Source organism: Salvelinus sp. IW2-2015, linkage group LG5, assembly GCF_002910315.2.
Source record: "Salvelinus sp. IW2-2015 linkage group LG5, ASM291031v2, whole genome shotgun sequence".
Lineage (NCBI taxonomy): Eukaryota > Metazoa > Chordata > Actinopteri > Salmoniformes > Salmonidae > Salvelinus > Salvelinus sp. IW2-2015.
The window spans coordinates 4911515-4928443 of record NC_036844.1 but is presented as its reverse complement, the minus strand read 5'-3'; the positions used below and the strand labels follow the sequence as shown (position 1 = coordinate 4928443).

At 42.0% G+C, this 16929-nt stretch overlaps 2 protein-coding genes across 3 annotated transcripts in view; one reads left to right on the top strand and one right to left on the bottom strand.

Annotated features, from left to right (window-relative positions):
- The window catches only part of tnpo1 (transportin 1), a 61393-nt gene extending 57241 nt beyond the window's left edge, over positions 1 to 4152 (bottom strand). For both annotated transcript variants that reach the window (XR_011479852.1, XM_023987370.2), the window contains exons 1-3: positions 3998 to 4152; positions 3760 to 3873; positions 2557 to 2632 (exon numbers count right to left, since the gene is read on the bottom strand). Coding sequence is in view for 1 of the 2 variants with exons in the window: in XM_023987370.2 (XP_023843138.1) it covers positions 2557 to 2632; positions 3760 to 3864 (181 nt within the window). In the remaining variant the exon portion in view is untranslated. The remainder of the gene's footprint in view (positions 1 to 2556; positions 2633 to 3759; positions 3874 to 3997) is intronic.
- Positions 4153 to 10128: 5976 nt separating this feature from the next.
- Positions 10129 to 14207, top strand: LOC111963825 (MOB kinase activator 1B). Its single transcript, XM_023987369.2, has 6 exons — positions 10129 to 10283; positions 11136 to 11302; positions 12043 to 12136; positions 12236 to 12369; positions 12508 to 12671; positions 13702 to 14207. The coding sequence occupies exons 1-6, from the start codon at positions 10270 to 10272 to the stop codon at positions 13777 to 13779; spliced, it is 651 nt and encodes a 216-aa protein (XP_023843137.1). The 5' UTR covers positions 10129 to 10269; the 3' UTR covers positions 13780 to 14207.
- The last annotated feature ends 2722 nt before the right edge of the window (positions 14208 to 16929 follow it).

Below are 16929 nucleotides of genomic sequence, written 5' to 3'. Positions count from 1 at the left end.
ACAACATGATCATTACACAGGTGCACCTTGTGCTGGTGACAATAAAAGGCAGTTGTCGCACAACACAATGCCACAGATGTCTCAAGTAGAGGGATCGTGCAATTGGCATGCTGACTGCAGGAACGTCCAACAGAACTGTTGCCAGAGAATTTCATATTMATTTCACAACCATGTAATTTTAGAGAATTTGGCAGTAAATCCAACCAGTCTACGTGTAACCACGCCAGCCCAGGACCTCCACATCCGGCTTATTTACCTGCGGGGATCGTCAGCGGAAAGGGTGGGGGCTGAGGASTATTTCGGTCTAAAATAAAGCCCTTTTGTGGGGAAAACCCCATTCTGATTGGCTGGGCCTGGCTCCTAAGTGGGTGGGCCTATGCTCTCCCAAGCACMCCCATGGCTGCGCCCCTGCCTAGTCATGTKAAATCCATAGATTAGGGCATAATTTATTTATTTCAATTGACTCATTTCCTGTAACCAATTTAAAATTGTTGCACGTTACATTTATATTTTTGTTTGTTCAGTATACATGTCAGTACATACACACACTCATTACTGTATAATACTGTACTGGACCTGGGGAAAAGACCCCTGGTGCCATGTCTGGTGGGGTAAGTGTGTGTGTGTAAGTTGACAATGCAAACAATTTGGAGTTTCCAACAMAATGTTTCTTACAAAAACAAGTGACGCGCCTCCCGAGTGGCGCAGCGGTCTAAGTCACTGCACCGCAGTGGGGAGGGTTTGGCCATCCGGGATGTCTTTGTCYCATCGCTCTCTAGCAACTCCTTGAGGTGGGCTGGACGCCTGCACGCTTGCACGCTGACTCATGTCACCAGTTGTATGGYGTTTCCGCCGACACATTGGTGCGGCTGGCTTCCGGGTTAAGCGAGCAGTGTGTCAAGAAGYAATGCGGCTCGGAAGGGTCGTGTTTCGGAGGACGCATGGCTCTCGACCTTCGCCCCTCCCGAGTCCATACGGGAGTTGCAGCGATTGGACAAGACTAACTACCAAATGGATATCACGAAATTGGGGTAAAAAGTACGACAAAAAAGTGACGCAGTCAGTCTTCCCTCAACTCTTCGCTAAGAGTGACTTGCATGCATAGTATTAATATTAGCCCTTTGATTACAATTAAGAGCAAGACGTGCCGCTCTGTTCTGGGCCAGCTGCAGCGTAAGTAGGTCTTTCTTTGCAGTACTTGACCATATGACTGGACAATAAATCAAGATAAAACTAGAGCCTGCAAGACTTGCTTTTTGGAGTGTGGTGTCAAAAAAGCAGAGCATCTCTATCTGTCTTTACAACCATTGAATCGTTATGTTTTTACCATGGCAGTTCACAATCTAAGGTAACACAAAGTAATTTAGTCTCCTCAACTTGTTCAACAGCCACACCATTCATTACCAGATTCAGCTGAGGTGACGAACATAGGGAATGATTTGTACCAAATACAATGCTCTTAATTTTGGTCATCTCTGTATACCCGTCGCAAAACCCACTGGTTGATACTCATTTATAAAACCCTCTTAGGCCTCACTCCTATCTACTGCAGCYCTCATCCTCCACATACAACACCCCTTCTGCCAGTCACATACTGTTAAAGGTCCCCAAAGCACACATCCCTGGGTCGCTCCTCTTTCAGTTCGCGGCAGCTAGCGACTGGAACGAGCTGCAGCAAACAGTCAAACTGGACAGTTTTGTCTCAATCTCTTCATACAAAAACTAMATCATGGACACTCTTACTGACAGTTGTRGCTGCTTTGCGTGATGTATTGTTGTCTCTAYCTTCTTGCCCTTTGTGCTGTTGTCTGTGCCCAATAMTGTTTGTACCCTGTTTTGTGTTGCTACCATGTTGTTGACATGTTGTGTTGCTACCATGCTGTGTTGTCATGTGTTGCTGCCTTGCTATGTTGTCGTCTTAGGTCTCTCTTTATGTAGTGTTGTCTCTTGTCGTGATGTGCGTTTTGTCCTATATTTAGATTTTCTTTATTTTTTTTAATCCCAGCCTCCGTCCCCACAGGAGGCCTTTTGGTAGGCTGTCATTGTACATAAGATTTTTTTCTTAACTGACCTAGTTAAATAAAGGTTAAGTAAAATAAAGTAGTTTTAGAGATGTTAAGGACCAGTTTATTACTGGCCACCCATTCCTAAACAGACTGCAACTAAGGGTTTCAGTGACTTCATTAGCTGTGGTTTTATATAAATAAATCCATATATATGGTGAAATCATCAGCATACATGGGCACACATGCTTTGTTTAATGCCAGTGGCAGGTCATAAAGAAATCAGACACCAGCCGTGGGGTTCTCCTCCAGGGTTCGCCACTCCTAGAACAGACTGAAATGCAGCCCCCGTCACTAGACTAGGTGGTCAGAACGTCTGTAACCTCGTCCCCAGGCTAATTTGCTAGCAGAGAGAGAGCTGGTTGGTGGACGAGATAAGCCTGTGTGACTGCCAGCGACCATTCTGTAGCCTACAGTTGTCTTTTGTGCCAATAAGCAGTAAAACAAAACAAATAGGAGATGGAGAATGAGAGTGGAAGGGTAAAAATCTTACCTTCTGATTTCAACTTTGTGAGCACGAATATCAAGTAGTTGTTGAAGTCTGGGTAATGGTTGAGCTGTTCCAGTCTCTTTAGAGAATATGGTTAAGGAAAGGACAGAGCCTACATTGGGCGCACAACCATAGAAGTAGACATGCAGTGTGTGCTGTATACACAAAAACAGGCTGTTTGTAAAGGTTGGTGTTAAATAGCAATTAGTGTTAAATGGTTTTTAGAGGGCATCAATGGACACCATGAATAACAAATCAGAAATCAGTCACAGTTATCATAGGATGAGCAACAGGCTGGTGCTGTGCAGTCTGAGCATGTATAGTCAAATAGAAGCACTTGGCAATTCAACAACACCGCCAATCAGTAAGCACTCTAATCTGCATTACATACATGGACAATATTGCATCACTCAAATACTACACTAAGTAGGTAACCCATAAAGACTTTATAACACGACATAACGTCTTGCCCGTTATTGAATGCACACACCAACGTTCATGATTCGAACGCACCTTGATATTGTAACACCTGTATTGTATGAYGATGACAGTGTGACAATGAGGCTCGTATACATGATCACTGCCACGAGCGGGTGGCTGGCTGAAAAGTCACGTTCCTAAACTCACAGGTTCAACAAGATGTCAAGACAGAAGATTACACCAAAATGATAACGTTGTTGACATCATTTTATGACGGGAGAGAATCGAAAGGATACTGGGGGGCGACTCGTTCTAAACACAGGCTTGCAGATTCTTTGTTGYATTTAAGCCCAAAGGGTCAGCAATCGCTAGTAACTACACTGTACCCGCTAACGTTACATTATTTCAACACCACTAACGTTACTCGGAAATCAAAGGGTTTGAGGTTATACGAAAACTAAACTATCATTGGGAAAACATTTGTTGAAGACTACTTGATTAACTAATGACTGATAGCTACTGCATGACACCCGACACCCCATTTATAATATTCCCATCATAGTATGTGGCTGATTCAATAGAAAAGTATATTTGTAACATTGTAGCTAGCTAACTACATGCAGTATACTATCCGCTAGCCCTGTACAGAACAGAAGCCGAGCGCGTGCCCTAACCGCGTGTAATGTTTGCCAAGGCAAGCTAACCACACAAACTACCACAGAAACACCTCGAATACACCATCCAGTGAGGTCCAAACTTTCATGTTTAGCCGAGAGCGAAGGATACTTGCTGGACGGATCTTTGAGTGGACGTATCGGGAGACTGGGACTCTTTCAAAAGCTGTAGAATTTGCTGAAGTCCTTGGTCGTCTGGTTTCCACTCGCACTCCATCTTGGTTTGCTGCAATGAGATGAAAGGGAGAATGCAAAACTGTCAACACACGCTGTAAATTAACGTTGTCTTTTTCACAGTTGAAGAGAAGCCATTAGCTAAGCGGTGTGACTTTTACATATTATAGTTTCACCTTCCCGATATATCGTAGGCTTTCTTTCTCAAATGCTACTGTCTGYAATTTATTGACATTGGGCTGTCAGCCCAGGAACATTCCGTTTTCGCAACAAGCTAACGTTACTCATGTGGATTCATGGCGCATTTATGATCCAACTGTGCTGTGAAGTCTGCGAGGTCCTATTGCTCCTCCCATTTATTTCACTCKGACCAAAAATGGTTCAATTGGGGCCAAAGCCGCGTGAAGTATGGGTACTGAGGGTACTGCAGCACCTGCTGAAAAATCTGAATAAATACATTTTTTTATTTTTTTATAAAAATACAACAACAGGGGGCGCTGGTGAATAGGAACTCGTGACGACGTGTTTTCTCTGTGCTGTCCAGTGCAAACAATTTACTATTAATACTTGACCAACACCTTCCGATCTGTGTTAATTTTGTAACATTCAATTAGAAATCAAACCCAAATCCCTAATTTAGCAATTTATTCTGACATTTTTGTCCTTTTCATCGTAAAATGTCAAACCAACGTCCACAAGTCACGAAAGAGCAGGCCTCTACTAAAGGCCGGCTTACCGGACACTGACACGGATTCTGATCCCCCCCGACCTAGCTAAGGTAATGGCGGTTATCATTAAGTCTGAACAGACGGTGCTGGCTAAGGTGGAGTCACTATCCACTGACCTATCCGCACAAATAGCCACTCTCGCCACCGAGGTCAACACAAAGATCGACTCCGTTAAAGAAGACTTGGCGAAACAAGACACACGTCTGAATAGCCTGGAAGGCGGCGCAAATACTTACTCGTCAGTAAGAGTGTCCACTTACAAAGTGGTGACACTGGAAGAGCAAGTCACCCGGCTATCATCAGATGTCGTCAAACTTACTTCCAAGGTCGAGACCATCGAGAACAGGTAGCGCCGGGGGAACGGTTGCATTTTCGGCGTGAGAGAGGGACTCGAGACCGTAGGCGGATTGCGGCCTGTCCTGTTCATAGCTAAACTGCTTCAGGAAATTCTAGGCCTCCATTACGCCCCACCCTTGACCGTGCGTACAGAAGCTTACAGTCCGCACCAAACAATGGGGAGCCGCCCAGACCCATCGTAGTCAAATTCGACTACCTTCAGGGGAAGGAGGCTGTCGTCCGTAAGGCATCACGAGCGGCTCCCATCACCCACRACGGCCAGAATATTCACATTTACCCTGACTACACAGAGCAGGCATGAAGAAGAGGTCCGCCTTCAATGAGGTGAGGGGGCTCCTACATTGCTTTCTGGACACCAAGTTCGACATTCTCTACCCAGCAGTAGATGATGCCGATAAAAGTGGAGGTGGGGTGTCGAAGAAGATTGGTGTCAAGTGCAAACAGAGTGAGTCGTGCACCGAGTTCTGGAGATGAAATGGAAGTGAATGAGGGTGAGTTAAATGAGGTGGAAGGTGTGGTGAAGAGCTCAGAGCTCAAGCATGGCATCGGTGGATGTGATAAAGAAGAATCTGGTCCAGTAGGAGTGACATTTTGGGAGAACGGGGATTGTTGCATTTTGGTGGATCCATTTGTGGTTTCAGGGTAGTTGGGAAAGGAGTTGGGTGCAGTTGAATCAGTGAAGGTCACCTGTAGTGGACTTGTGGTATTTGTTTGTGTTTTGTTCTGATCAGAGGGAGCATGCGCTCCGGGTCACGCAACTTGTGTCAAGATCTGTTTCTTGCTTTGCTCTGAGAAACAGGGCACCATTGAAGAGTGATTTCTGGGGTAGCGTTAAGTGTGAAGGTGGAGCAATTGAAGTTGAATATTCCTGGTGTTTTTTGATGCCCGCGGTTTAGTGCGACGCAGACCCGGTGGTGAGTATGGTGAAACAGAGGAGTCACTGTCAGTCCTTCTGAGTTTTGGGTCTTTACCCGACAAGGCAATGTTAGGATTCATCRGTTATCCTTTTAGAGCTTTTGTGGCTAATCCGTTTCTGGTGCAACACTTATGGTAATGTCGCAGCAGTCTGTAGGAGGGAGATTCCAAGATGTGGGAAGTGTGCAGGAAGGTGTGGGATAGAGGATTGTGTCGTTTTTGGTGGATAAAGTTGTGTAGGGGTGCACATGTTGCTAGGGATATGAAGTGTCTGGTGGGAGAGAGGCAGGTTAAGGTGGCTAGAGTCAGAGTAGTGGAGAAGGTATCATATGCTGAGGCAGTCAAGAAAGTAGAGGAGGATGGGTCAAGGGTGAAGGATTCTGAGAGGATCCCTGTGAATAGTAGATGTGTTCCAGCACACAGAGACAGGCCAATGAGTGATAAACTCAGCGAAAAATAAATGTCCTCTCACTGTCAACAGCGTTTATTTTCAGCACACTTATCATGTGTAAATATTTGTATGAACATAACAAGATTCAACAACTGAGACATAAACTGAACAAGTTCCACAGACATGTGACTGACAGAAACGGAATAAYGTGTACCTGAACAAAGGGGGGGTCAAAATCAAAAGTAACAGCCAGTATCTGGTGTGCCCACCAGCTGCATTAAGTACTGCAGTGCATCTCCTTCTCATGGACTGCACCAGATTTGCCAGTTCTTGCTGTGAGATGTTACCCCACTCTTCCACCAAGGCACCTGCAAGTTCSCGGGCATTTCTGGGGGGGTTGGCCCTAGCCCTCACCCTCCGATCCAACAGGTCCCAGACGTGCTCAATGGGATTGAGATCCGGGCTCTTCACTGGCCACGGCAGAACACTGACATTCCTGTCTTGCAGGAATCCGGGGCACCACGGAAGCRTTAGTTTATATAGAGTGACTATCTCCCGAATCCACTCTTAAARATCTGAAGATCTTTTATATCAATAGCAGTCAATTATTAATTATTATTTACCTTCTATTAGTCTCATCTGAACGTCGTAAAATTCTTGGTTATCTGCATGAACCCTAGCACGAACCCTAACTTAAATTATGAATCAGCGATATAAGAATTGGCTTAATTATTTATTTACTAACTAATCAAATCACAGAAATACATGAAAACAAACAGTAGATGTTATACATTGGGTTGCTAACAATGATACAAAGAAAAAGTCCCTAGCGGGCAAAGCCGATATGATGGATTGGTAGACAAAAGAAAGGGGGTGTGGACCGATAAAGAGTGGGAAACTCATAGAGGATTACTACGCTCACAGAATTGCTAATACTTTACATGAACGACCACTCATTCGAAAAGAAATGCAATTCATATTTACGCCTATATGTCGTTGCTGTCTTCTCTGTTGGAATCCGGTCCGCCTGCTGGAGAGTTCATCAGTCTCTCTGGTTGCGTTTCCCCGAAGATCAAAGTCTTTCGTGGTTGTTAGAATGAATACTTCAGAGTACCATTCGGGAAATGTTCTCATAGATTAGATGTTTCGGCGGTTGTCTGTATTCCCGTCCTACGTAATTTCTAGAATTAGAATTTATTCATCTAGAATTTCTCACTTATTCTGTAGTGAATTGATAGTCTCAGAGATGAACCATTTCCAGCCGTGTAGCCAATGCTCCACGTGGTATAGTCTTGTCCTTTGGTAGAGTTGTAGTTTAATCCACTTCACACCAGCGTCACCCGGCATGTTTTGGTCTTAGAAATTCAACCATTTGCAACCTTAGCTTACATCGGGGTTTGCGTGGTCTGGTGTGAATTTCATCAGGAGTGGGTTTTATACATTTCAGTAGAAAAGGGCGGTCCATGATGCCTAATGTGATGTCTGGGCTCACGGGGGTGTGGCCACTGACTAGTTAATCTTTGTATGAAAATCCATACTCTCATTTAGAAGGTTAATATCACATCACATCTTTTCACAAATAGTTTCATGTTTAATCACATACTTTTCACAATATTTAGATGTAAACCTGACAGCTGGGAAATGTACACTTTAAGAGAAACCGTTATGTGTGTTTCCTGTCCTTCATGAGATCACCAAATGAAACACACTCATCATAACTGTCCCTTAAGCGTCCACAGACCATTCCCACATTCTCAAAAGTAGATCTACACCCAGAAAGGGCCACATCATGACAGTGCTTAGGGTCATTGTCCAGTTGGAAGGTGAACCKTCAACCCCAGTCTGAGGTCCTGAGCGCTCTGGAGCAGGTTTTCATCAAGGATCTCTCTGTACTTTGCTCCGTTCATCTTTGCCTTGATCCTGACTAGTCTCCCAGTCCCTGCCCCTGAAAAACATCCCCAGAGCATGATGCTGCCACTACCATGCTTCACCGTAGGGATGGTGCCAGGTTTCCTCCAGACGTGATGCTTGGCATTCAGGCCAAAGAGTTCAATCTTGGTTTCATCAGACCAGAGAAATGGTCTGAGAGTCCGTTAGGTGCCTTTTGGCAAACTGCAAGCGGGCTGTCATGTGCCTTTTACTGAGGTGTGGCTTCCGTCTTGTCACTCTACCATGAAGGCCTGATTGGTGGAGTGCTGCAGAGATGGTTGTCCTTCTGGAATGTTCTCCCATCTCCACAGAGGAACTCTGGAGCTCTGTCAGAGTGACCATCGGGTTCTTGGTCACCTGACCAAGGTCCTTCTCACCCGATTGTTCAGTTTGGCTGGGCGGCCAGCTCTAGGAAGAGTCTTGGTGGTTCCAAATCTCTTCCATTTAAGAATGATGGAGGCCACTGTGTTCTTGGGGACCCTCAATGCTGCAGAATTTATTTTGTACCCTTCCTCGACACAATGCTGTCTTGGAGCTCTACGGACAATTGCTTCGACCTCATGGCTTGGTTTTTACTCTGACATGCACTGTCAACTGTGAGACCTTATATAGACTGTTGTGTGCATTCCCGAATCATGTCCAATCAATTAAATTTACCACAGGTGGACTCCAATGAAGTAAAAACATCTCAAAGATGATCAATGGAAACAGGATTCATCTGAGCTCAATTTCAAGTCTCATAGCAAAATGTTTTTTTAAAGTAATACATTTGCAAACATTTATAAAAACCTGTTTTTGTTTTGTCATTATGGGATATTGTGTGTAGATTGATGAGGAAAACATTTAATTTAATACATTGTACAATAAGTCTGTAACGTAACAAAATGTGTAAAAAGTCAAGGGGTCTGAATACTTTCCAAATGCATATATATATATATATATATATATATATATATATATATATATGCATATATATACTATAGTTTAGTTGGTTGGGGCGGTAATGCAAAATATTGGATGCCAACCGTCGTTGGTTTTAACTATGAACATCTCATCCGCTACTGGGTGGACAGGTGTAGTGTTTGTTACGCAAAATGGAGGAGAGTCGTGTCTCGTCAGAGATCGCATTTATTTTGGGAGATTAATATGACCTTTTCATTGAAAACAGGAGAAACATATTGTTTCAGCTGATAATAAAACATTCCTCATTTAGTTACTTTTGCCTCAACTTATTTCTAACTTTCTAGCAAGTCACGCTCAGCTAGCTAGCTAATTTAGCCCAAAACTAGGCTATACTGTAGCTACTCTCACCTAATAATTATCATCACAATAACTAAAACGGGAGGTAACAGTCACAACGTTTAATTGGCTTATTAGCCAATGTGTATTATTTAACGTACTATTAATGGAGGATAGCTATTGTGATTGGTAAATGGGTTGCAAAAATATGACCAATAGGAGTCCATATTGAAACATGTAAACGCCTTCATTTTTCAATCTGTAAAACCCATAATGGCAATAGACCAAAACTACTCCCGGAGATGTGCTTCAAAAGTAGGATTAATAAAGGCCTATCTCAATTGAATCACTTGTTCTAGTGCTAAATACTGTCGGTGATTCTAACATAAAGTTGAGAGTACCAGTTTTACCAATGAAAAACGATTTAACCATATTTAAATTCACGTTGATTCAACACTGCTCTCTGCTGGTCCGAGTAGAGTACTATGAAAACGGTAATGGGAYTTTATCGCGAGATTTCATTTCCAAGTAGGGCTCGTTGAGGAGAGCTGTAAAATAAGTGTGCTGTGCAGTTTGCCAGATCTCACAGTAATGTTACTCAATCAACCAGATAAGCAAACGTTTAGGGCGGTCGAATGTATAGTACCGTGACTAGGTAGCTAGATGTTGCGGAGCTCGCTGATGCAAAGCTACATTTTAATGGTAGGACGAAGTTTTGTTTCAGGCCGGGGGCCGCTTTAAGCAGTCTGTGACATTTGGACTAGTTTGACAAGCCACGGCACTGGCACTGTGCTGATACTGACTGGACTGGAATAATTTGTTTTGACTTCATCTCTCTCCACAACGGCCTAGCGAAGGCTCCTCTTTTATAACGCTAAAGAAGATAAACATGAGCTTTCTATTGTGAGTATTCGTCTGCCGTTTATTATTTTGATGTGCTTGTTCAATGTGCCTGCCTTTTCAAGTTAAAGTGTTACCATTTCCACCGTTGTTGGCTATGTTAACGTTAGCTTACTAAGTTAACACATAGTTAACTCGTTTAAGTTAACTAGCTAGCTGGCTAACAACATGTAAAGCCAGGCTAGCTAGCTGAGTGTCTGCACTGAGTGTAACTAGCTAAGCTTTTGGTTGGTTAGGTAACTAGCGCTAGGTCTATAACGTTAACTGAGCGCTGCCTTGTATAAATTGCTCATTTACAATGTCTAGATTAACTAGTTAGTCTAGCTAGCCAAGGTTAGCTATTATAAATATTATCTATTGCTAGTTAACTAGGTAGCTACTTACCCATATGTACTATTTCTCTCTGTAGTGTATTTAAAGCATTAGCAATTTTGTGCCATTCATTTAACTAGCAAGATGCAAGTACATAGACATGGCCAGCTAATAACTAAGGCCTATCTAGCTTGCTAAAAAGAGAAGTCGTTTTACAGTCGGAGTGTTGTCTCTTTTCCGTTTACATAACTTTGTCAAACACTGGAATGACAATTTTAGCTAGCTAAACTGTTAGCTCAGTTGCTAGTTARCTGACTGTATTAAAGAGAGCACTTTGGCTGTTACTATTTATTAAGAGGGTGTGAGGTCAGCTTTTGTTATTGTTGAAATCAGATTATATGCTCTTGCCTATTYCATAACAATTTACTTCAATCAAATAAATKAGTAGCCTACTGTATCACTCCCTACTTCACTTCTCTTATCTCCCATTATGAGAGACACATGATCCAACTCATTGTTTTTCCATTCTAATTTCTCACACAGTGGCAATCGGTCTTCAAAGACCTTCAAGCCCAAGAAGAACATCCCAGAGGGATCTCACCAGTATGAGCTGTTGAAACATGCCGAGGCGACACTGGGCAGTGGGAACTTACGCATGGCTGTCATGCTGCCCGATGGGGAAGACTTGAACGAGTGGGTGGCTGTCAACAGTAAGGAASAAGTCTGCTTCTCTATCCAATGAACACCACAAACATAGTAGGCCTAAAAAACAACTTTGACTGTTAAACAGAGCTCATCGTCCACTCCTGTTGGTGCTTTGTTTGCTGTCTCTGGTCTTCCACCAAGACCAACGACTYGTCCGGCGGATATCTCACTTCCTCTGGCACACACAAACACATTCTCTCTTACACACACACACAAACACACACAAACAGATGACCTCTGTCACTCAGTGGACCTACTAGTTAGGTTTCTGCTGTGAGATTAGCAAATGGAGAACCAGGCTACGCTAACATCATTAAGACAGAGTTCAATCTATGACAAAATMATTTCTGAGTTGTTGTTCCTCATGTTTCAATATAGAATGGGAGGATGGTTTGACAGGTGGAACTTTCAGAACATTGCTCATTTACTGACTTCAGTGTGTATTAGATGAGACGGTATTTGTTTGAGAGGAATGCATGGGAGTCTTGCTATTTGGGGACCCTGAGCAAGATTTMATTTGCAGTAGACTGTGTATAGGGAGAGGTGTCTCTGGAGGCGTGGAGCAATGTGAGAATGCCTTTGTGCCCCTTATGTCTGCCAACAMACTAATTAGATCTGAGATCACACACTAGCACTTTTATTTTCTTCAATATGAATGTTGTCTGTAGGATATAAAAGTCTCTGAAGCTCAGCTAACATGTCCCTCATGATGCCACATGTCCTTGTTATTTCTTTATTTCCACAGCTGTAGATTTCTTCAACCAGATCAACATGCTCTATGGTACCATAACAGACTTCTGCACTGARGAGAGCTGTCCTGTCATGTCTGCTGGGCCCAAGTAAGTGTGGGTGTGGTTGTGTAGGTACGTGCATGTGCTTGCTTGCCTCTTTTTCATGTCATAATGATAATTGCCATTCATGAAACTTCTCTYCTGTAGATATGAGTATCATTGGGCAGATGGAACCAACATCAAAAAGCCGATCAAATGCTCAGCTCCCAAGTACATTGATTACCTAATGACCTGGGTGCAGGACCAGCTCGATGACGAGACACTCTTCCCATCTAAGATAGGTATGAGTTCATGTCTGTCATGTTTTTCCATTACCATGTCTTTCACATTGCATTTCTAGTAAAGTGACACCATAAGTTATCAGAATACCCCATCTCTGTTATATCTGTACACTTTGTACCCTTGTCTTTGCCCTCAAGGTGTCCCGTTCAAGCGAAACTTCATGTCGGTGGCTAAGACCATCCTGAAGCGCCTGTTCAGGGTCTACGCCCACATCTACCACCAGCACTTTGACTCTGTGATGCAGCTGCAGGAGGAGGCCCACCTAAACACCTCGTTCAAACACTTCATCTTCTTCGTTCAGGTATTGGACTGGAGCCCACTATCAATGTAGCCTGGTTCCCAAGTCTATTTCAGTACTGGAACCCACCTCCATGAACGTCACAGGAATGAATAGGCCTATAATTTCTTGGTAATTGCAGTTGTGGAAAAAGTACCAAATTGTCATATTTGAGTAAAAATAAAGATGCCTAATAGAAAATGACTCAAGTGWAAGTCACCCAGTAAAATTCTACTGGAGTAAAAGTATTTGTTTTTAAATATACTTAAGTATCAAAAGTAAATGTAATTGCTATAATTCACTTAAGTATCAAAAGGACAAGTGTAAGTCATTTCAAATTCCTTTATATTAAGCAAAGCAGGCGGCCACATTTTCAAGTTTATTTTTATGGATAGCCACGGGCACGCTCCAACTCTCAGACATAATTTACAAACGAGGCATGTGTTTATTGAGTCTGCCAGATCAGAGGCATTAGGGATGACCAGGGATGTTCTCTTGAAACGTGTGTGAATTAGACCATTTTCCTGTCCTGCTAAGCATTCAAAATGTAACAAGTACTTTTGGGTGTCAGGGAAAATGCATGGAGTAAAAAGTACATTATTTTCTTTAGGAATGTAGTGAAGTAAAAGTTATCAAAAATATGAATAGTAAAGTACAGATACACCAAGAACGACTTAAGTAGTAATTTAAAATATTTATACTTAAGTACTTTACACAACTGGATAATTGTATAGTGCTGGCAAGCCTACGCTAAAAGATAAAGATGTAAATACCTGGTTCCCAGTCTAGCATATCTGCTTTAGCTAGCTCATTTGATGTTCACTCAAACAAAGTTGCAACCAGGCTATCCTCAGAGTATGTGACCAAGAACTGGAGGCCATGACCCTTTGAGTAGGACTGAGATATTATCTTTACAATGATGAATTGGGTTTATATAGCGCTTTTCCAGATGCTCAAAGTGCTTTGCAATGGTAAGGGGTAACTCGCCTTATCCACCACCAATCTGTAGCAATCGCCTGCTTTAACCCAAGTATTCTCTTTTTGTCTTTTTCAGGAGTTTAACTTGATTGACAGGAAAGAGCTGGTCCCACTACAGGATTTGATTGAGAAGCTGACCACCAAGGACAGATAAACCCAGGCTGACTGATCATTTTAACTCTGTGATAGTCTACTATTCTTTTTGCACAGATACCCCTTCTGCCCTGCCCTGGCCTATATGTATACAGCATATGCTAACTTTGCGAACATGTTCTCTAGAAAGCCAGGTAAGTAAGGAAGAGTCTTGCACTGTTATAGGCACTAGGATAATACTGTGGGGGAGTTCTATACTACTGTCTGAGCCGGTATGTGCTCTATAGTTGGATGTACTCTGTGGTTTTAATTAGGACGCATCCCTAAAACTGAAATAACTATGTATTGACATCCTCTGTTTGTTGTTTATTTACAGTACCAGTCAAAAGTTTGGACACACCTACTCATTCAAGGGTTTGTCTTTATTTTTTACTATTTTCTACATTGTATAATAATAGTGCAGACATCAACTATGAAATAACACATGGAATCATGTAGTAACCAAAAAAGTGTTTAACAAATCAAAATATATTTAATTTGAGATTCTTCAAAATAGTTACCCTTTGCCTTGATGACAGCTTTGCACACTCTTGGCATTCTCTCAACCAACTTCATGAGGTAGTCACCTGGAATGCATTTCAATTCACAGGTGTGCCTTGTTAATTGGTGGAATTTCCTTATTGCGTTTGAGCCAATCAGTTGTGTTGTGATAAGGTAGGGGTGGTATACAGAATATAGCCCTATTTGGTAAAAGACCAAGTCCATATTATGGCAAGAACAGCTCAAATAAGCAAATAGAAACGACAGTCCATCATTACTTTAAAACATGTAGGTCAGTCAATCCGGGAAAATTTCAAGTCGCAGGCGCAAAAACCATCAAGTGCTATGATGAAACTGGCTCCATTCAGGACCGCCACAGGAAAGGAAGATCCAGAGTTATCTGCTGCAGAGGATATGTTCATTAGAGTTACCAGCCTCAGAAATTGTAGCCCAAATAAATGCTTCAGAGTTTAAGTAACAGACACATCTCAACATCAACTGTTCAGAGGAGACTGGTCGAATTGCTRCAAAGATACCACTACTAAAGGACACCAATAAGAGTAGGTGAACGGATTATCTACGCATGTGTGGTTCCCGYCGTGAAGTGTGGGGGTGCTTTTCTGTCGACACTGAGACACTGATTTATTTAGAATTCAAGGCACACTTAACCGGCATGGCTACCGCAGCATTCTGCAGCTATATGCCATCTCCTCTGGTTTGCGCGTAGTGGGACGATCATTTGTTTTTCAACAGTACAATGACCCATAACACACTTCCAGGCTGTGTAAGGGCTATTTGACCAAGTAGGAGAATGATGGAGTGCTGCATCAGATGACCTGGCCTCCACAACCACCYGACCTCAACCCAATTGAGATGGTTTTGGATGAGTTGGACCGCAGAGTGAAGGAAAAGCAGACAAGTGCTCAGCATATGTGGGTATTCCTTCAAGACTGTTGGACAAGCATTCCTCATGAAGCTGGTTGAGAGAATGCCAAGAGTGTGCAAAGCTGTCAAGGCAAAGGGTGGCTACTTTGAAGAATCTCAAATATAAAATATACTTGGGTTTGTTTAACACTTTTTTGCTGTTGTGGTTACTACATGATTCCAAGTGTTTTTTTCATAGTTTTGATGTCTTCTATTATTCTACAATGTAGAAAATAGTACAAATAAAGAAAAACCCTGGAATGAGTAGGTGTGTCAACTTTTGACTGGCACTGTATATTAACATTTGTCATCTGCTCGTATTGAAGTTCACTACAGATTGCACATTTTAAACAGAGGGTATAAAATTTCAAGGGACTACATAAGTATTTGAGCATATTGGTCACATTGTGATTTGCCTCAAAACATATGGTCATTTTGTAAAAGTCTGTTTTCAATACAATACTGGTAATCCAGTAAATTGCCAAAGCTTTATTTGATCGGCCGCGTACAGTATACAAGTAAAATATTGTCTTTGAGATCAAGAGTGCCATATTTATAGCCTGGTTTCTCATGTTCTCCCCATAGAATGTTCTGGCTAATAAGCCATCAAATGAAATATAACAGCACATTCAGTGCTATATGCTTCTGTTTCAATAGTGTGATGATTCCCTATGCCTTTTGTAAGGTCTGAGTATTGTATTGCTGTTCTGCAGACTGCTGAGGGATGGAATCCAAAATGAAAATGTTTACTATGCAATAAGTCATGCCACTCTTCAAAGTTTCAATGATTACTAGTTTCCATTCATTCAGATGGGAACAAATGCTTTTCTTTCCGTGTGTTATTCATAGTTAGTGGTGTTACTTTAAAGTGGTAGATGTTGGGACTGAGACGTTGCTTTGGATGACTTCAATATAGATCGACTACAGTATGCAGTAAGACATGAAAGCAACGGAATGCTTTGTTAAAATGCCATTTTATCTTGACATCTTTTCAGGAAGATTTGATATGGAGATGTAACTAACTTCTGTTCAGAAATCCACACTGTAAATACAACAATAAGGCCAGAAATTTGCTGTGATATCATATTTTGGTAGCCGGCATGGACTGGTAGTTGTAGGTCTATTAAAAAATTTAGAATGTTATTAGGTCTCTTTTAGAGGTTGTTTCTTCTCCCCTTTCCACCATGTCATRGTCCTTTCTTCCTTATATCATTGCGTTAAATTTGTTTATTTAGATTTATAGCTTTAGAAAATTACAATTTAATGTGATTGTGTTGATCATAAGGTGGTAAAGCAACAACGCCATCTGCCATGCTTCTCTGGGAACATTGCAGCAGAATTTGATCCTCTGTCTATACTCTTCCTTCAAAGTATTCATACCCCTTGACTTATTCCACAGTTTGTTGTGTTACATCCTGAATTCAAAATGGATAAAAAAAGATATATACTAATTCTCACCCATCTACACACACTACCTAATAATGAAAACATTTTTTGCAAATKAAATATCTCATTTACATAAGTATTCACACCCCAGAGGCAATACTTTGTAGAAGCACCTTTGGTAGTGATTACAGCTGTGAGTCTTTCTGGGTAAGTCTYTAAGTGCTTTCCACACCTGGATTGTGCAACATTTGCCCACTTTTTTTTTATTGTTTTCTAAATTCTTCAAGGTCTGTCAAATTGGTTGTTAATCATTGCTAGACAACCACTTTCAGGTCTCGCCATATTTTTTTTCATTTAGATT